This window comes from Condylura cristata, unplaced genomic scaffold, assembly GCF_000260355.1.
Source record: "Condylura cristata isolate star-nosed mole 26May11 unplaced genomic scaffold, ConCri1.0 scaffold00034, whole genome shotgun sequence".
Classification (NCBI taxonomy): Eukaryota; Metazoa; Chordata; class Mammalia; order Eulipotyphla; family Talpidae; genus Condylura; species Condylura cristata.
Window position 1 is genome coordinate 7,867,039 of NW_004567135.1, and position 19,616 is coordinate 7,886,654.

Here is a 19,616-nt window from a genome sequence, read left to right on the forward strand (position 1 = left end):
CCGAGCCCGGCGCGGGCGGCCGGGGCGCTGGCCCGGCCCTGCGACTGAGAGGCCGCCCGGCGACGCGGATGCGGAGCCTGCTCGCCCAAGATCAAAGCCACCGGTGCTCTCTTTGTGTCCGCTCGGGATTCGCCTCCCTGGGGCTGCCCATGGAAACCTAAACTGCTGGAACCCGAGACAGAGAACCCCTCTTTGACTTCTTGCCCTTTTTTTGGGGGGGGGGGAGGGTGGCCACTCCGAACTGGATTTACCGTTCTTGGCCCCTCTAAGCCCCCCCGTGCGGGGGGCGTCTGTGATCACTCTGGCGGTTGGAGGTCGGGGAGCGGCCCGGGCTCTGGCCATGTTCTCGGATGAAGATTTCTGGATCGCCCTGTGAAGAGGTGAGTGAAGTCCGCCGGCCAGGGCCCAGAAGGGGTTGGACTGGGGGCATAGCCAGATGGACTATCTTGGCCGGAGCTGGCCTTTAGGTTGGAGAAAGGGGTGCCAGGGCAGAGGAGGGCTCCTTTGGCAGGGTCTGTCAAGGGAACCTGAGCCAGTTGCCTCGACAGAACTGAGGCCTTGGTGTCTTGGGGTGTGTACCCCTTTAAAGACGGGGTGGCCGGCTTGGGGGGGGGGCCTCAAGGAACCAGGGGAGTTGGGAACCTGGCCAGATCCTCTCTCCGCCTGTTTATTTTTTGTGTTGGGGGGAGCTCTGCTAAACTAGGACCCAAGCCCTGATGCCAACACCAATCCCAGGTGGCCGCTTCTCTCTCAGGGCTCCTTGTGGGCCTTGGGAACGGAGCAACTTGGGGTGGGGGTGGTAAGGTGCCACTGCTCAGTCAGACTTGCTGCCAGCCTGGACTTTAAGGTTGTTTTGACCATCCCTGGCAAAAAAGACTTTGGGAAACTCAAGAAACCCAAGATCTTCAACCAGGCCTTATTTCAGGGTGCAAAGGGGAGAGTGAGGAAATTGACCAGTGAGATGAAAGGGCTGACCAAGGCAAGAAGGAGGTGGATTCCGGGGGGGCAGCTCTGGTCTGGTTCAACTTTGAACCACCCCTGTCTGGGCAGAGTGACCCTCCTGAGGCCTGGTGCTGTCTTAGCCAGCTTTGCCTCCCCTCTTCGGATGGACATAATCGCTAGGGGATTATAGAGGACACCGTTGAGATTTGCTTCCTTGAATGTGGGCTACAAAAATGGCTTTTGTCTCCCGCTTTTTCGGGCTTGGTGGGAGAGCTGGTTGCCATAAGTCCCTGGCCAATCCTGTAGGCCCCTCCCAGACCTCTCCAACCCTTTTCCAACAGGGAATGTTAACTGGCCCTCTGGTCCTGTCCCAGCCCTGCAGATTAGGGTGGCCATTACCTCTCTGGAGGAGAAGTGATCTGATTAGAGTCGTTTCTCCTGAAGCCCATATTTCCAGCCCTGGTGGGAGGTGCTAGGGAGAAGGGGTGTGTATGTGAGTGCATGGAGGGTTCAGGATGGACCTCATTCCTCTGGTCCCTGGACTGGGACAGCCCCTCTCACAGCTGTCATGCTGCCCAGCAGGCGTTTGACTGGTGTGTTTTTGCGCCCTCCTCCACCCCTTCCAACATATAGCTAGATCTCTTTGCACCTGGTTGGAAAGGAGAAAATAGGGGGTTTGCCCTGGAAAGCTATCTGGGTTGGTTGCCCCTGAGGTTAGAGGCGGCACCGGGTGATGGGTGATGGAGTGGAGCTAGCTGTTACCGTGCTCTCTGTCCCTGCCTCTCCGGTGAGCCCCTCCTGTTGTCTCTCCAAAGAGTTTCCTAGGAGGGACCGCTCATTGTTAGCTGTGACTTAGCCCAGGGAACCCAGGAGTGGTCTGGAGGGTCTGCAGGGCCAGTGTGGCCATTTGTTTTCTTCCTGGAGGGCTGACCCAAAGTGGGGGTGGGGAGAGGTATGGGTTGATTCTCAGGCTGGGAACCAGGAAGTCCTGAGTCCTTACAGAAGAGCTGTTCACTCAAGGGCCTGCTTCAGCCTCTCACCTCTCCCAGCCTCCATTTCCCCTTTGCTGGGAAAACAGAATGAAAGCTATTAGTCTGGGGTGGAGGCAGGGAAGAGAGTGGATTGGGATGAATTCCTGCTTTTCTCCTTGCTGCTTGGGACCTCTCAGGCCTAGGACTACAGGAGCCAGAAGTTTTACTCCCGAGATCTCTAGTTCCCCAAAGGAAGCCTGGCCAGGCATTAGCCCAGTTTAGTTCCAGGGGAAACTAAACTTGGTGTATATTTGTGGTTTCTGGCTGTGAATGAGGGGACACGGGGACCTGTGCTCTTTATTTGTTTAGCTCTCCCGGGGGCCTCATAACTGGGACTGAGCACTGGGGGGGGGGGGGCAGGTGCCAGGTGTGCAGGGACAGGGAAGTAAGGATCAGGCTTCTTGGAGGTACCTTTCTGTTCTTTTTGGAGAAGCTTGGAGATTGCTTTACCTTTGGCTTCTTGATCTCTCATCTCCTCCGACTTGGAAGGTGTTGGTGCTTTCTCTTCCCAGGCTGGATGGAGGTGGGTTCTGGCCTTCCCCAGGCAGTACCAGCCTCACTTGCTGGATAGGCTGTGCCTTGGGGGAGGAACAGGAACTTGTTCCTTTGGCCTTGTGTGCTGTGCAGAGTCCTCCCACCCACTCTATTATCACTGTTGCTTTTTATTTCTTGCTGTTTGTGACTCCTTTAGCCTCAGCTTTGCAGAGCAGGTGGGAGATCTTTGGGGAAATGTAGTGGCAGTATACAGTAAGATGCACATGTGTCAGAAACTTTGAAGTCTCTGGGGTGTGGTCAGGCCTTGAATGAGTGACTAGGAAGAAGGTCCTGTCTGTCTCCAGACCGCCTAACCCCTGCTTCCCGCAGATGGCTTCTGAGGGCTTCTCAAAGTTCCAGAGCAGCTTTCTGAGCCCTGGTAACCTCCCTGCTTTCTTTTCAAGTGGGGTTATGTGGCAGGTTTGGGACAGAGTGGATCTGAGAATGGAGGTAACAGGTATCAGGTGATACTTTTCCACCTAGTAGATTCTGATTGTGTGTGTTGGGGTGGGGAGTAGAATGGTTTCCTCTCTTAGGCCATGTCATAGAAGGCACATTACCAGTCTCTGGAAAGGAGCGTGAGTGCTTCTTTCCACTCACACTGGGTAGGAAGAAGGAGTAATACTGTGGTTCTCAGTTAATTGATTCACCAATCTTAGGCACTTTTGAGGGTTCCCCATGTCTCATCTGCTCCTGCCACTCATTCCCAAGTGGCTGATTGAGGTATTTGGGTTTGTCCTTACTAAAGTTGGTGTGGTACCTCTGGTTAAACAAGATAGAAAAAGGTAAGATAAATTCCTCAAACTTCTACTTCGGGTTTTGTCTTAGAGAGCTCCCCACCCCCAGCCCCTCTGTAGGAATTCTATACTTTCTTTGCCTAAGCTCCTGCCTTTTCTTACTGAGAGTTTCTGGCACCTATGCCTTTCTCCCTTCTATCAGATTTCTTTCCTCTTCCTCGCCTCTGTAATTCTTCTTATTCTTTACTTCTGTCTTTTTTTGTACTGTGCTTAGTTCCCCCGCAGGTTTAGGAAAATACACCCAAAGGTTTAACTTTAGTGTGTTTTCATTTGAGTCTGGTATAGGCAGGCATATCTTTGAAGAGGGGACCGTTACCACCCCCCACCCCCCAGAGTGTGTGGAAACCTTGTCTGACAGAAGAGGAAGGAAGCTCCTCTGCTCTGCTGTGTCCTGCCCTGTTTAGAACTCTTCCGAGTGGCTGTATGCTTCCTGAGACTACAACTCCCAGCATGCTTAGCCTCAGGCCTGGCTACACATGCTCAGTAACTCTTAGGGCTCCCTTCTGTTAACTACTGAGACATCTGAGGAAGAAGGGCAGTTGGCGTTGCTAAGGGCAACATTTAAGGCCTTTATACTGGGTGGAGGTCAGTCATGTTGGGCCAGTGGGTGGACTTGAGCTGGATTTGGATAGGCCATGGGCGAATGTTGGGGAGTTTCTCCTGTCGTGATGGAAATATCCTGATTGAACCCAGTGAAAGTAGAAGAGATCCACCTGTAGATGGGCTTTAGTTCTAATAATGTGTTTTATGTCCTGCAAGACCCTGGACTCTGTTTTTGGGAGGGGAGTTTGGGTGGCACTGATAGCACTGCTGGGATAGTGGCTTGATGTGAGGCTTGTGAAACGCCGGGCGTGCGGGACCTACCAGAAGCCGAGAACTCAAGAGATGAGGCAAAGGGTGATACTGACAGAGATTGGATGTGCCTCTAGTTGGGTGCTAGTACCCAGAGAATTCTTATACTGGAGGGTGGCAGTGGTCCCCTGAGAATCCGGACTGGGAGGAGAGGGTATGGTGTTTATGTGGGGAGGCAGTGAGGTAAGAGGGGTAATGATTGCTGTTCTGTGGTATTAGCATAGGAGTTTTCTGTAGGGTATATAGATGCCATTAGCTGCCTTTGTTCTAGGGTTATGGGAAAAGTACTTAGTGGGGAGACTCTCTAAACAGATACCTTTCGGCACTACAGGTCTCCCCGAGAGGGCCCTGCCCAGTCGGAGAGAGGGATGGACAGCCAGAAGCTGCCTGGTGAGGATAAAGATTCAGAACCGGCTGGTGAGTAGGGCGATTTGGGGATTTTTGCTGACAGCTCTCTCCTCTCCCCAGGCAGCCTTAGATTTCTGGTCCTGGCACAAGGAGAGGTGCTCAGTCTGTCTAGTGTATTGGTAATTGAGGGACTTTTGGGGCCAAAACTGAAGTGCCATCACTGGGCTCTGTCAGGGTTTTGGATGACAGCATGGGTCTAATGAGTGGGGCTAATATTAAGTTGAAGGTGACATGTGTTTCTCTATTCGTTCAGCTGATGGACCTGCAGCTTCCGAGGAGCCAGGCGCCACTGAGCCAGACCTTCCCAACCCACATGTCGGGGAGGTCTCCGTGCCCGGTTCTGGGGGTCTCAGGCTTCAGGAGCTTCCCCAGGACTGCAGGTAACTAGTTGGGTCACATAGGGCATGAAGGCACATGCTGTGTGAACCTGGGGCTTTCAAAAGGAGGAAGATTTAAGAGAATGAGTGTTTGGGAAGCATAGGTATGCCAAATCATGGGGTGGGCAGGGTGCCTGTGGGCAGGGGCCCTGGCATGGTGCTGATGTTTGTGTGTCCACAGTGGGGTTCCCGCGCGGCGCTGTGCTCTCTGTAACTGTGGGGAGCCTAGTCTACATGGGCAGAGGGAGCTGCAGCGCTTCAAGTTGCCGTTTGACTGGCCCCAGTGTCCAGTGGTGTCCCCTGGGGGGAGCCCAGGACCTAATGAAGCAGTGCTACCCAGTGAGGACCTGTCACAGATTGGTTTCCCTGAGGGCCTGACACCTGCCCACCTAGGAGAACCTGGAGGTAAGTGAGGGGAGGTGGGCCGAGTTGAGCCATAAAGGGGGCCGAGGGTGGTCTTGAGTCAGTGATCATCTCTTTCGTTAAATCTTCTTTCCTGCCTCTTTTTACTTGTAAAGGGTCCTGCTGGGCTCACCATTGGTGTGCTGCGTGGTCGGCAGGTGTGTGGGGGCACGAGGGCCCAGAACTATGTGGTGTGGACAAGGCCATCTTCTCAGGGATCTCACAGGTGGGGCTGGCGCCAGGGATCGCGCAGGTGGAGGGCGGGCTCGTCGGGGCTGCTGGACCTCTGTGTTGGGCTCGAACGAGAAGGGCAGAGTGCCAGTGCCTGTCCTGCTGCTCTGGAGAGAGTCCGCGTCACTGAGGCTTTGTCTCCACCCTGGCAGCGCTGCTCCCACTGCACCAGGCTCGGTGCCTCTATCCCTTGCCGCTCGCCCGGATGTCCACGGCTTTACCACTTCCCCTGTGCAACTGCCAGCGGTTCCTTCTTGTCCATGAAAACACTGCAGCTGTTATGCCCGGAGCACAGTGAGGGGGCTGCACATCTGGGTGAGAAGTCCTGCTCTTTGGACAGAGAGCACTGCGGGGCCAAGTGTGTCTGGGGCGTTCCCACTGGGGCACTCGGGCGTGTGTAATGATACACTGTCAGTCCGCGCCACTGACAAAGGTGTGACATTTGTTGGCTTTGACTGTCTTGTTTACTATGGTGTCTGCAGTGCCTAGAATCGTGCCTGGCATACCATGGGATGCCTGGTACGGAGACAGCACTGTGCCGAATCGCACCAGGATTCTGTAACTCAGCTGTGCTCTGTCCCTTCCCACTGCAGAGGAGGCTCGTTGTGCAGTTTGTGAGGGGCCAGGGGAATTGTGTGATCTGTTCTTCTGTACCAGCTGTGGGCATCACTATCATGGGGCCTGCCTGGACACTGCCTTGACGGCCCGAAAGCGTGCTGGCTGGCAGTGCCCTGAGTGCAAAGTGTGCCAAGCTTGCAGGTAACATGGAAGGGCAGGAGGGAAGCCTTAGGCAACACAGGGTTAGGGTTGAAAGTGAGGGCAGACACGAGCCTGTTCTGCGCCCTGTGCCCCTGCAGGAAACCTGGGAATGACTCTAAGATGCTGGTCTGTGAGACATGTGACAAAGGGTACCATACCTTCTGCCTAAAGCCACCTATGGAGGAATTGCCTGCTCACTCTTGGAAGTGCAAGGTGAGTGTCCCCGATGGTACATAACCCTGGTTTTGCCCCCGTCATAGTCTGAGTTTATTCCGTGGGACGAGTCCTGTGCTCTCGTCCAGCCCTGCTGTCTGACCAGTGCCCGTTTGCCCACTCCTCTCCCCAGGCATGCCGGGTGTGCCGAGCCTGTGGAGCGGGCGCGGCGGAGCTGAGTCCCAGCTCTGAGTGGTTTGAAAATTACTCGCTCTGTCACCGCTGTCACAAAGCCCAGGGAGGTCACCCTATCAGTTCTGTTGCTGAGCAGCATCCCCCTGTCTGTCACAGGTAGGTGGTGTGAACTGGAAGAGATTGGGATGGGGAGTAGGAAGTGTGTAGGTCGGTAGGCGCCATCTTTAATCAGTTGGACTTCTAGCAGAGAGCCCTAGGCGGGCAGTACAATCCATAGCAATCGTGCCTCGCCCCCGTGTGCTCTCTAGGAGTTGTTAGCTGATGAGAGCCACGGTGCCTGCTCCCCTGTACCCTCTGCAGATTCTCACCCCCAGAGCCTGGCGATACCCCCAGTGATGAGCCCGATGCTCTGTACGTTGCATGCCAAGGGCAGCCAAAGGGTGGGCACGTGACCTCTATGCAACCCAAGGAACCGGGGCCCCTGCAATGTGAAGCCAAACCACTAGGTGAGTAGGGTTCGAGGGTCCCCAAAGTAATTTCCGTCTATTCTGTGGCAAGGGACAGTTTCTGCTTTGCCCCAACCCTGTGCTTTCTGTGGACTGGAACCGAGCCAGGTAGGAGCATAGTGTGTTGTGTCTACAGGGAGAGCAGGGACCCAACTTGAGCCCCAGTTGGACACCCCCCTAAATGAGGAGATGCCACTGCTGCCCCCACAAGAGGAGTCGCCCCTCTCCCCACCACCTGAGGAATCACCCTCGTCCCCGCCGCCTGAGGCATCACGCCTGTCCCCACCGCCTGAGGAATCACCTCTTTCTCCACTGCCTGAGGAATCTCCTCTGTCTCCCCCACCTGAGTCATCACCTTTTTTTCCACTGGAGGAGTCACCCTTCTCTCCACCAGAGGCGTCGCCCCCACCACCCCCACTTGAGACACCTCTGTCCCCACCACCTGAGGCATCACCCTTGTCTCCACCAGTTGAGGAGTCTCCCCTGTCCCCTCCGCCAGAGGAATTGCCCACTTCCCCACCACCTGAGGCATCGCGCTTATCTCCACCACCTGAGGAGTCACCCATGTCCCCTCCACCTGAGGAGTCACCCATGTCTCCACCACCTGAGGCATCGCGTCTGTTCCCACCATTTGAAGAATCCCCTCTGTCTCCTCCCCCTGAGGAATCGCCTCTCTCCCCTCCACCCGAGGCATCACGCCTTTCCCCACCACCTGAGGACTCACCCATGTCCCCACCACCTGAAGATTCACCTATGTCTCCTCCTCCTGAGGTGTCACGCCTATCCCTCCTACCTGAGGTGTCACGCCTGTCTCCACCGCCTGAGGAATCTCCCCTGTCCCCACCACCTGAGGAGTCGCCTTCATCCCCTCCACCCGAGGCTTCACGCCTGTTCCCACCACCTGAGGACTCACCTACATCCCCACCACCTGAAGACTCACCTGCTTGCCCACTGCCAGACAGCTTACTTAGGTCCCTACCGCTGGAGGAGTTACCGTTGCCCAAGGAGCTGCAACTCTGTCCCCGGCCTGAGGAGCCACTCCTGTCCCCTGCCCCTGAGGAGCCACACCTGTCTTCTGCTCCTGAGGACCCTCACCTGTCTCCGGCCCCTGAGGAGCCTCACCTGTCTCCCGCCCCTGAGGAGCCTGACCGGTCTCCTGCCCCTGAGAAACCTCACCTGTCTCCCGCCCCCGAGGAGCCTCACTTGTCTCCTGCACCTGAGGAGCCTCACCTGTCTCCCACACCTGAGGAACCTCACCTGTCCCCCGCACCTGAGGAGCAACCTCTGGCCCTTACACCTGAGGCGCCACCTCTGGCCCTTACACCTGAAGAGCCGCACCTGTCCCCTACACCTGAGGAGCCACCTCTGTCCCCTACACCTGAGAAGCTGCATCTCTATCCTGGATCTGTGGAGCCTCAGCTGTCCCCTTTACCTGAGACGTCATGTCTTTCCCCTTTACCTGAGGAGACACACCTGCCCCTTTTACCTGAGGAGCCTCAACTGTCCCCTTCACCTGAGGAGCCACGCCTGTCCCCCCAGCCTGAGCAGCCGTGCCTGTCCCCCCAGCCTGAGGAGCCGTGCTTGTCCCCCCAGTCTGAAGAGCCGCGTCTGTCCCCCCAGTCTGAGGAGCCGCGTCTGTCCCCCCAGTCTGAGGAGCCGCGTCTGTCCCCCCAGTCTGAGGAGCCGCGTCTGTCCCCCAGGCCTGAGGAAATGCACCTGACCCCTCCACCTGAGGAGCCAGGTCTCTGCTCTGCACCTGAGGAATTGTCCGTGTTCCTCCCTTCTGGGGAGCCACCTTTATCTCCCTTGCTTGGAGAGCCAGCCCTGTCTGAGCCTGGGAAACCACCTCTGACCCCTCTACCAGAACAACTGCCATTGTCCCCCTCTGAGGAGCCATCTTTGTCGCCTCAACTGATGCCATCAGGTAGGGTGATGCTCATACCCCCCTCTCTGAAACAGACTTAGCCCTTAATGGCACATGTAATCTAAGAGCCTCCTTTCCTCTTTCTCCAGATCCTCTTCCTCCTCCGCTCTCACCCATTATCACAGCTGTGGCCCCACCAGCCCTGTCTCCTTTGAGGGAGTTGGATTACCCCTTTGGTGCCAAAGGGGACAGTGACCCTGAGTCGCCGTTGACTGCCCCCATCCTAGAGACGCCCATCAGCCCTCCGCCGGAAGCTAACTGCACTGACCCTGAACCTGTACCCCCAATGATCCTGCCCCCATCTCCAGGTTCCCCGATGGGGCTGGCTTCTCCCCTTCTGATGGTGCCTCTCCCTGCTCAGTGTTCTCCACTCCTCCAGCATTCGTCACCTCCCCAGAGCTCCCCTCCTCCCCAGTGCTCGCCTCCTGCTCTGCCACTGTCCACTCCCTCCCCACTGAGTCCTGCGAAGAAGGTTGCGGAGGTCTCGGGTGATGCTGAGCTTCTCGAGATGGAGCCCGAGAAAGCCATGGAACCCGAGTGCCCAGCCCTGGAGCCCAGCCCTGCCAGTCCGCTCCCCTCCCCAACGGGGCACCTCTCCTGCCCTGCCCCCAGCCCTGCCCCGGCCCTGGATGACTTCTCTGGTCTCGGGGAAGACACTGCCCCTCTGGATGGGACTAACACTCCTAGTTCGCAGCCAGAGGCTGGCCAGACCCCCGGCAGCTTGACAAGTGAACTTAAGGGTTCCCCTGTGCTCCTGGATCCCGAGGAGCTGGCCCCTGTGACCCCTATGGAGGTCTATGGCCCAGAATGCAAACAGGCAGGGCAGGGCTCACCCTGTGAAGATCAAGAGGAGCCGCGTGCACCAGTGGCCCCCACCCCACCCACTCTCATCAAATCTGACATCGTTAATGAGATCTCCAATCTGAGCCAGGGGGATGCCAGTGCCAGTTTTCCTGGTTCAGAGCCCTTGCTGGGCTCTCCTGACCCTGAGGGAGGTGGCTCCCTGTCTATGGAGCTGGGGGTCTCCACAGACGTCAGTCCAGCCCGAGATGAGGGCTCCCTGCGGCTCTGTACCGACTCGTTGCCAGAGACTGATGACTCATTATTGTGTGACGCTGGGACAGCTGTTGGTGGAGGCAAAGCCGAGGGGGACAAAGGGAGGCGGCGCAGCTCCCCAGCTCGTTCCCGCATCAAACAGGTGAGGAGCTGACCAGCCACTGATGTGACCAGTGGCGTGCCGCTGTCGCAGGGGTAGCCCCTCGTCACTGCCACCTTCTGCCCTGGCCCGCTGGCGCCCAGGCTCTCAGAGAGCCTTCGGCCTGCCCACTTGTCTTACTGAGAGGACACTGCATAGAGCGGGAAGCGGTTTGCAGTTACTCAGTGACAGAAACTCGGACCGCTTAAGCCAGTATCTTTTCTCGTCGCCCGACGTCGCCTCTCTTGGGAGAGAGGGAGTGGCTTGGGGCCAGCGCCACAAACCCGCCGCCGCTCCGCCGCCTGGCCTGGGACTCCCGGGCTTTAGTGCCCACTGCCTTCCACTTGTCTGCTCTTCCCTCCACGCCTGTGCCCCAACGCAGGACCCCGCAGCTCCCCGGGGTCACCGTCCTCTTTCCTCACTCAGGGCCGCAGCAGCAGTTTCCCAGGAAGGCGCCGGCCGCGAGGGGGAGCACATGGAGGGCGAGGGCGAGGACGGGCCCGGCTCAAGTCAACTGCTTCTTCTGTTGAGACTCTGGTAGTAAGGAGAAGCCTCCCGGGCCCCACGCGCGCCAGCCGCCCCTTCCGAAGCTTAAACACCCCTTCGGCCCTGCCGGCCACTCCCTGCCCGCTCGCTTGCCTCCCTGCCAGCCGGGGCCTCTCTCGCTGTGCTGCTCTGTCCCCGTGGCCAGGGCCCTGAAGCCTGCCCCTGGCCTCACGGCTGGGTGTTCTGCCTCGTAGCCTTGCTTCTGCTCTTCATTTTAGCCGCGGGTGCACATCTCTTTCAAAACCAAAGAGGGAAGGCAACTGGTCAGGGCAGCTCTAACTGCCTCCCTCTCCACCACTCTCTGCCTGTCAGGTTGCTGATATCGATAGCTCTCCCAGCAAGGAGGAGGAAGATGACGACGACGACACCATGCAAAATACTGTGGTTCTCTTCTCGAACACAGACAAGTTTGTTCTCATGCAGGTACTGCACTTGACCGGTTCATTGCCATCCTCAGCAGACTGAATGTTGGCGTGTATGTGTATGGGCGTGTAGAGGGGAAAAGCAAGGACCTACCTCTGGGGTAACCAGCTAGTGAGGAAATCGTGTGTCAGGATCACATTCATTTGTCCATTCATCAACTTTCTCTTGAAATTCTCCTTTGAGCTTGGCACTGAGCTAGGAGCTAAGGATGTAACAGTGAGAAAAGCAGAAATGATCTTTGCCCTATTGGTATGTAGTCTCGGGAGCCAGTATGTTACAGAGAATCTTGTCACATTGTATCCTTTCATCCTGACAAGACCTTACCCATCTTACCGTCTTTTCACTTCTTACCTTAATCTGTGTCAGGCTGTATCACTGCACATTACCTGATCAGCAGGAGAGCAATGCATGGTAGGAAAGAACCGTGTCCTAAAGCTTGGGGTGGGCTTTGGACCCCTGGCTCCTCTCAGACTAGTGTGGAAGGCATTTGCTGGGACTGAGTGGGCTCAGGATGCTCCGTCGGACACTCGCGTTTCTGTGTTTCTCTAGGACATGTGTGTGGTGTGTGGCAGCTTCGGCCGGGGGGCGGAGGGCCATCTCCTGGCCTGTTCCCAGTGCTCCCAGTGCTATCACCCTTACTGTGTCAACAGCAAGGTGAGTTCAGGGCCCAGGGGCAGGTGGGGGGAGCAGGACTCATCTTTCACTCGGGTCCCTGTCCTGACCAGACGACCTCTTACAAGTGACTGGATCACGGAAGTAATTCACCGTTGTCAGTGGTTATCAAACTCGGGGAGAGGGAAAGTCCTTTGGAAATGGCAGTGGTCTTTATGGTTTCTTTATGGGAGACCATAACTTCATGGTGTAAATCAATCTGTTATATAAACCCCGAGAACTTTTCTAGCGGGAAACATGATGTGGTCTGGAGGCAGAATATAAAGTCAGAACTGTGAGCTCGTGTTTGCACAGATGAAGCTGTTTTGACCCGCGTATAAGCAGTTGTTTTGGGGTTTTCGTTAATGCTAATTTAAAACTTTTCCACTGCTAATATGCATGAATGTGCAACAGTATCAGGAGTTCTAAATGCGCAAGAAAGATTGGGGGAAGTGCGACCTCATTTGTAACTGCCTAGTCATTTTGGGGACTCTCTAACCCCACATTGCTGTTCCACTCCTGTAAGAAGGCAGTGGCGGGTGAGGCTCTTCTCTGCTCGGCAGCCATCCTGGGAGGCTAAGTTCAGAGTCATGGTTTTCGTGGCCCGTGCACTCTGCTCAGCCTCCTGTAGCCAAGTGGAAGTGTGACGCGTGCACTGGGGTCCCAGCCCCACCTTCCCTGTGTAAGTGCCGCCCTCCCCTACGATGTCAGTCCTTCGTACTGAATCTCATCCCGAGGAGTTGCTGTCTCCTCCCGCAGATCACCAAGGTCATGCTGCTGAAGGGCTGGCGTTGCGTGGAGTGCATCGTGTGTGAGGTGTGCGGCCAGGCCTCAGATCCCTCGCGCCTGCTGCTCTGTGATGACTGTGACATTAGCTACCACACATACTGCCTGGACCCCCCACTGCTCACCGTGCCCAAGGGCGGCTGGAAGTGCAAGTGGTAAGGAAACCCAGGGTCCTCGCGGGCCAGGACCCGAGACACCGACTGCGTGACATGGCAGGCCGCTGGCTTCTCAGTGAGGCTGCCTCTGGTTTCCTTGAGTGGGTTAGTGCTGAGGGCCTGTCTTTCTGCCCCCACCAGGTGTGTGTCTTGCATGCAGTGCGGGGCCGCCTCCCCCGGCTTCCATTGTGAATGGCAGAACAGTTACACGCACTGCGGCCCCTGTGCCAGCCTGGTGACCTGCCCTGTGTGCCACGCTCCTTACGTGGAAGAGGATCTGCTAATCCAGTGCCGCCACTGTGAACGGTGAGGGCCCCCCTTTCCCTCATATTGGCCCTGTCTTCCCTGCCCTCAGCTTCTCATTGTCTGGGTTCGTATCTACCACCCCCTTCTCCAAGGTGGATGCACGCTGGCTGTGAGAGTCTCTTCACAGAGGATGATGTGGAGCAGGCAGCCGACGAGGGATTTGACTGTGTCTCGTGCCAGCCTTATGTGGTAAAGCCTGCAGGTAAGTTGTAGGCAACGGAGAGAGGAGAGGGAGTGAGGACGGGGGGTGCCTTGACGTGGGACGGGACTTCGAGCGGCCCTGGTTTGCCTCTCCACAGCACCTATTGCGCCTCCGGAGTTGGTGCCTATGAAGGTGAAAGAACCAGGTAAGTGGCAGAAATCCTGAATGCCAAAGCCAGAGCAACCTTCGAGACAACCTAGTCCAGCTCCAGCCTCCAGCTTCACCTCCTCAGTTTCAGAGGAGAAAACTAAGCCCTGGGGAGATTGAGTGGCCTCCCCAATGCCACGCTAGATTAGCAGCAACATTGTGGCTAGAACCAAGGCCTCCTGTTCCCCGGTGCATTTCCTTTCACCAGGGAACGTGCCTCTTCTCTAGAGAACATACCTCTTTCTCCTCAGCAGAGGTGCAGGGGCCTTCTCCGCCGTCACAACGTGGGGTGCAGCTCCCGGGGTCTCGGGCACTGTGTGCTGTGTTCATCAAACAGGGCCTCCTGGCCACCGGCAGCCGGAGTGTATTTAGTGAGCCTGGAGTTAATCTTCAGCCTGATTTCTACACTCTGGCCTCAGAGTCCCCTTGGTCACTGGGAATTGGGGTAGCAGCCAGCGCCCATTGGTGGGCTCCTCTCCAGCCTACAAACCCCAGGCTGGATTTTGGTTTCTCTCACCCTGCTTTGTCGCAGCTGGGGACTTGGGCTGAGACTTGGGGTTCTGATTTCCCTGGTGCTACCCCCCAGGGGTCACATGTTCCCTTCTTGCAGAGCCTCAGTACTTTCGCTTCGAGGGCGTGTGGCTGACAGAAACTGGCATGGCTGTGCTGCGTAACCTGACCATGTCACCCCTGCATAAGCGGCGCCAGCGGCGAGGACGGCTTGGCCTTCCAGGCGAGGCAGGGCTGGAGGGTCCGGAGCCCTCAGATGCCCTTGGACCTGATGATAAAAAGGATGGGGACATGGACACTGATGAGCTGCTCAAGGGTGAAGGTCAGGCTGGGAAATCTTCAGGAAGTGCCAAAGTAGGGGAAGCATGCTCATGAGAGTTTAGGGTGTTGGGTGGGGGCAGCAGCATCACCCTGATCACCCTCAAGCCACTGTCAGTCTTGTCCAAATGACAGGCCAGGCAGCCGACGCTCAGGTTGTGGGGTGGCAGCATGGCAGGGCTAAAGAGACCCCCGCCTCTGACTTGCTTCCGTTTTCTCCTGTCCCCACACATAGGTGGTGTGGAGCACATGGAATGTGAAATTAAGCTGGAGGGCCCCGTCAGCCCTGATGTGGAGCCTGGCAAAGAGGAGACTGAGGAAAGCAAAAAACGCAAGCGCAAACCCTATCGGCCTGGTGAGGCTCAGGGACGAGGAGGTCAAGGGTGAGGGCCAGCTCACTCGGTCACCAGCAGTGTCTCAGCCTCAGTTCTGCTTCTTGGCAGGCATTGGTGGTTTCATGGTGCGACAGCGGAAATCCCACACACGTGTGAAAAAGGGGCCTGCTGCACAGGCGGAGGTGTTGAGTGGGGATGGGCAGCCCGACGAGGGTGAGACGGGTGAGGGCACCATGGGGGCCGGGGGGTGGTGGGGGCCACAGGACCTCTGGGGTGCTGCCAGGGAGGGCTGGGGTCAGGGAAGGCTCACTGACAGGGCCAGGAGGGTGATGGGCCCAGCTGGTGTGGGAAGCAGAGCCGACCAAACGTCCCCAGGCCGAGTTGGGAGCAGCATGCGTGTTTCCCCCGAGAGCCTGACGCCTCCGGTTCTGTCCCCAGTGATGCCTGCTGACCTGCCTGCAGAGAGCTCCGTGGACCAGAGCTTAGCTGATGGGGATGAGAAGAAGAAGCAGCAGCGGCGAGGACGCAAGAAGAGCAAACTAGAGGACATGTTTCCTGCTTACTTGCAGGTCGGTCTTAGTCTCTGAGGGTTGAAGGGAGTGTCTGTCCTGTAGGGCATAAAGAAGCCTGTTTCTCCCTTACCCTTCCCACAGGAGGCCTTCTTTGGAAAGGAGCTGTTGGACCTGAGCCGGAAGGCCCTTTTTGCAGTTGGGGTGGGCCGGCCAAGCTTTGGAGTAGGAGCCCCAAAAGCCAAGGGAGACGGAGGCTCCGATAGGAAGGAGCTCCCCACCACACAGAAAGGTCAGTCATGAGCAGGAGGTGGTCTGAGGGGCTCCAGCTTCCCTCTGTACTGAGGAGCTGGCGAGGGAAGTTTGTGGAGAATGGGCTATGGCACCTCAACTGGAAACTCATTTGGGGTCTCAAGTGTAGAACATTTCTGACTGGAACCATTGCTTGTAGGAGACGAAGGTCCAGATATTGCAGATGAAGAATCCCGTGGTCCTGAGGGCAAAGCTGATACGCCAGGTGAGCGCTACTGAGAAGGCTGGCCCCTGCCTCGGTCTTGTCCCCGTCGTCCGAGTTTGCGCCTGCGTACCATCAGAGTAGAGGCCGGAACGATTCTGTGGTGGTTCCTCCATACTGACCCTGACTGATGGGTTTCTCCTGGCAATTGCAGGACCTGAGGATGGGGGCGTAAAGGCATCCCCAGTGCCCAGTGACCCTGAGAAACCAGGCACCCCAGGTGAAGGGATGCTTAGCTCTGACTTAGACAGGATCCCCACAGAAGGTGAGGCTGTGACCCACACGCTGCATGTTAAAGGGGCCTCTGGAAGGAGACGTTCCTGTCTGCGGGACTCGCCTGCGCAGTGACTGGCGGGGTCCTCAGTGCCTGCCCTGGTCATGACCACTCACAGACCTTGGCGCCCCTTCATTTCCTGGCCTCCCTCAGTAACGTTCTTTGTTGTCTACCACAGAACTGCCCAAGATGGAATCCAAGGACCTACAGCAGCTTTTCAAGGATGTTCTGGGTTCTGAACGAGAGCAGCATCTAGGTTGTGGGACCCCTGGCCTAGACGGCAGCCGGACACCGCTGCAGAGGCCATTTCTTCAAGGTGATACAGGTGGGAATGGCTTGAAGGCTGGGTGGATGGATGGGACCAAGCGTGGCCCCAGGATGGGCCATTTCCTCTCTTCTCTGTCTCGTAGGTGGACTTCCTTTGGGCAGTCTCCCCTCTGGCAGCCCAATGGACTCCTACCCGGGCCTCTGCCAGTCCCCATTCCTGGATTCAAGGTTGGTATCCATGCTTAGCCTCCGCGGGGAGTCCCCATAGTCACTTCCCTTTTATCGACTGGGGCCTTGCGGAGGGAGGGAACCTTGGACTTCTCCCCTGTTGTGGCCTTCGGTTAGGTCAGGGCAGCGGCCTGGGGTCTCTGCACAGTTTGTCTGGGGTGGGACTTGGCATCCCTGCCCCCTGTGACTCTCTGCCCCTGCGCCCCAGGGAGCGCGGGGGCTTCTTTAGCCCGGAACCCGGTGAGCCAGACAGCCCCTGGACAGGCTCTGGAGGCACCACGCCCTCCACCCCCACCACCCCCACCACAGAGGGTGAGGGCGACGGGCTCTCCTATAACCAGAGGAGTCTTCAGCGCTGGGAGAAGGATGAAGAGTTGGGCCAACTCTCCACCATCTCACCCGTGCTCTATGCCAACATTAACTTTCCCAATCTCAAGCAAGATTACCCAGGTACTGGGGGGCTGAGGGGAAGGGGCCAGCCTGGTGACATGGCGGGTTGCAGGGGTCACCAGGTCGCTTCTGACACAATCCCTCTGCCCACCAGACTGGTCTAGCCGTTGCAAACAAATCATGAAACTCTGGAGAAAGGTTCCAGCTGCTGACAAAGCCCCCTACCTGGTGAGATAGTGGGGAGCTGGGTGGTGTGGGAGCCGGGGGGGATTGTCCTTGGGAAGTTCACCTTGGTTTTTCCCATTCCCCACCCCTAAAGCAACCTGGGCCGGAAGGGATCAGCTTCTGGGTAGGGACTGTGAGTGACATTGTGAGGGATGAAGGCTTGGCTCGGGGCCGAGCCCCAGCCCTAAGGCTGTGTCCTGTATTCCTCAGCAAAAGGCCAAAGATAACCGGGCAGCTCACCGTATCAACAAGGTGCAAAAGGTGATTGGGGTCTCATTGCGGTGGGGGGGTGCGCTAGGGGGGTGTGGGGGGGGGGTGTGGGGCCTGCCACAGCAGCCTGACTGCTCTGTGCCTGGTCCCCTGTAGCAGGCTGAGAGTCAGATCAACAAGCAGACCAAGGTGGGCGACGTGGCCCGTAAGACTGACCGACCGGCCCTCCATCTCCGCATTCCCCCCCAGCCAGGGGCACTGGGCAGTCCACCCCCCGCTGCCGCCCCCACCATTTTCATTGGCAGCCCCACCACCCCCGCCGGCTTGTCTACCTCTGCGGATGGGTTCCTGAAGCCGCCGGCGGGCACCGTGCCCGGCCCCGACTCGCCCGGTGAGCTCTTCCTCAAGCTCCCGCCCCAGGGGCCCGCCCAAGTGCCTTCGCAGGATCCCTTCGGACTGACACCCTCGTACGCTCTGGAGCCCCGCTTCCCCTCAGCGCCTCCCACCTACCCTCCCTATCCTAGTCCAGCTGGGGCCCCCTCTCAGCCTCAAGCACTGGGCACCTCATCTCGTCCTGGGACTGGCCACCCAGGGGAATTCCACACTACTCCACCCGGCACCCCCCGACACCAGCCCTCCACGCCTGACCCCTTCCTCAAACCCCGCTGCCCCTCACTGGACAACCTGGCAGTGCCTGAGAACACTGGGGGAGGAGGCGGCAAGGCTTCGGAGCCCTTGCTCTCGCCCCCACCTTTCGGGGAATCTCGGAAGGCCCTAGAGGTGAAAAAGGAAGAGCTTGGGGCATCCTCTCCTAGCTATGGTCCCCCAAACCTGGGCTTTGTTGACTCGCCTTCCTCAGGCCCCCACCTGGGTGGCCTGGAGCTAAAGGCGCCTGATGTCTTCAAAGCCCCCTTGACTCCCCGGGCATCTCAGGTAGAGCCCCAGAGCCCAGGCGTAGGCCTCAGGCCCCAGGAGCCGCCCCCTGCCCAGGCTTTAGCCCCTTCTCCCCCCAGCCACCCAGACATCTTTCGCTCTGGCCCCTGCCCTGACCCCTATGCCCAGCCGCCCTTGACGCCTCGGCCCCAAGCCCCGGCCCCCGAGAGCTGCTGCTCGCTGCCACCCCGCTCACTGCCTTCCGACCCTTTCTCCCGAGTGCCTGCCAGTCCCCAGTCCCAGTCTAGTTCCCAGTCCCCGTTGACACCCCGACCTCTGTCTGCGGAAGCATTTTGCCCATCCCCTGTTACCCCGCGTTTCCAGTCCCCTGACCCTTATTCCCGCCCACCCTCGCGCCCTCAGTCCCGTGACCCATTTGCCCCATTGCACAAGCCACCCCGACCCCAGCCCCCTGAAGTTGCCTTCAAGGCTGGACCACTGGCCCACACTCCACTCGGGGCTGGGGGCTTCCCAGCAGCCCTGCCCTCGGGGCCCGCAGGTGAACTCCATGCCAAGGTCCCTAGTGGGCAGCCCCCTAATTTTGCCCGGTCTCCTGGAACGGGTGCCTTTGTGGGCACCCCATCCCCTATGCGTTTTACTTTCCCTCAGGCAGTAGGGGAATCTTCCCTGAAGCCCCCCGTCCCTCAGTCTGGTCTCCCTCCACCCCATGGGATCAACAGCCATTTTGGGCCTGGCCCTGCTTTGGGCAAGCCGCAAAGCACAAACTACGCAGTCGCCCCAGGGAACTTCCACCCGCTGGGCAGCCCCCTGGGACCCAGCAGTGGGTCCACAGGAGAGGGCTACAGGCTGTCCCCACTGCGGCCCCCGTCAGTCCTACCACCTGCGCCCGATGGGCCCCTCCCCTACCTGGCCCATGGAGCCTCCCAGCGGGCAGGCATCACCTCTCCAGTCGAAAAGCGAGAAGATACAGGGGCTGGAATGGGCAGTTCTTTGGCGGCACCTGAGCTTCCAGGTACCCAAGACCCAGGCATGTCCGGCCTCAGCCAGACAGAGCTGGAGAAGCAGCGTCAGGTAAGCTGATGCCCCGGACCTGAGCTCCCCCGTGTGACCTGTCCCGTGCCGGTGTTGTAGTCAGAGTAGGGGGGTTCATCCTCCGCTCCGTCCCCTACACAGCGCCAGCGGCTGCGGGAGCTGCTGATTCGTCAGCAGATCCAGCGCAACACCCTGCGGCAGGAGAAGGAGACAGCTGCCGCAGCGGTGGGAGCAGTGGGGCCCCCCAGCTCCTGGGCCGCCGAGCCTGGCAGCCCTGCCTTTGAGCAGCTGAGTCGAGGCCAGACCCCCTTTTCTGGCACCCAGGTGGGTAGAGTGGCAAGGGGTGGCGCTGGGTTGGCTCGCAGCGGTGGGCTCCCTTTCATCCACC

The 19,616-nt window shown here is 58.2% G+C and overlaps 1 protein-coding gene across 3 annotated transcripts in view; it reads left to right on the forward strand.

Moving 5' to 3' along the window:
* Positions 1–314: 314 nt before the first annotated feature.
* KMT2D (lysine (K)-specific methyltransferase 2D) overlaps positions 315–19,616 on the forward strand; it is a 38,084-nt gene continuing 18,782 nt past the window's right edge. The window contains exons 1-33 of one of the 3 annotated variants that reach the window (XM_012732422.1): positions 315–380; positions 4,488–4,573; positions 4,818–4,944; positions 5,123–5,346; positions 5,460–5,569; positions 5,727–5,889; positions 6,168–6,333; positions 6,432–6,546; positions 6,680–6,837; positions 7,042–7,187; positions 7,324–9,111; positions 9,201–10,309; positions 10,733–10,846; positions 11,165–11,275; positions 11,825–11,929; positions 12,686–12,867; positions 13,009–13,173; positions 13,266–13,375; positions 13,473–13,520; positions 14,133–14,354; positions 14,586–14,705; positions 14,794–14,907; positions 15,124–15,254; positions 15,339–15,486; positions 15,646–15,711; positions 15,863–15,973; positions 16,161–16,307; positions 16,393–16,477; positions 16,686–16,927; positions 17,022–17,095; positions 17,303–17,353; positions 17,459–19,267; positions 19,370–19,552. In XM_012732422.1, coding sequence (XP_012587876.1) covers positions 4,525–4,573; positions 4,818–4,944; positions 5,123–5,346; positions 5,460–5,569; positions 5,727–5,889; positions 6,168–6,333; positions 6,432–6,546; positions 6,680–6,837; positions 7,042–7,187; positions 7,324–9,111; positions 9,201–10,309; positions 10,733–10,846; positions 11,165–11,275; positions 11,825–11,929; positions 12,686–12,867; positions 13,009–13,173; positions 13,266–13,375; positions 13,473–13,520; positions 14,133–14,354; positions 14,586–14,705; positions 14,794–14,907; positions 15,124–15,254; positions 15,339–15,486; positions 15,646–15,711; positions 15,863–15,973; positions 16,161–16,307; positions 16,393–16,477; positions 16,686–16,927; positions 17,022–17,095; positions 17,303–17,353; positions 17,459–19,267; positions 19,370–19,552 — 8,493 coding nt within the window. In that variant the 5' untranslated portion in view covers positions 315–380; positions 4,488–4,524. The remainder of the gene's footprint in view (positions 381–4,487; positions 4,574–4,817; positions 4,945–5,122; positions 5,347–5,459; positions 5,570–5,726; positions 5,890–6,167; positions 6,334–6,431; positions 6,547–6,679; positions 6,838–7,041; positions 7,188–7,323; positions 9,112–9,200; positions 10,310–10,732; positions 10,847–11,164; positions 11,276–11,824; positions 11,930–12,685; positions 12,868–13,008; positions 13,174–13,265; positions 13,376–13,472; positions 13,521–14,132; positions 14,355–14,585; positions 14,706–14,793; positions 14,908–15,123; positions 15,255–15,338; positions 15,487–15,645; positions 15,712–15,862; positions 15,974–16,160; positions 16,308–16,392; positions 16,478–16,685; positions 16,928–17,021; positions 17,096–17,302; positions 17,354–17,458; positions 19,268–19,369; positions 19,553–19,616) is intronic. The other 2 variants (XM_012732425.1, XM_012732424.1) reach the window with 2 other exon arrangements.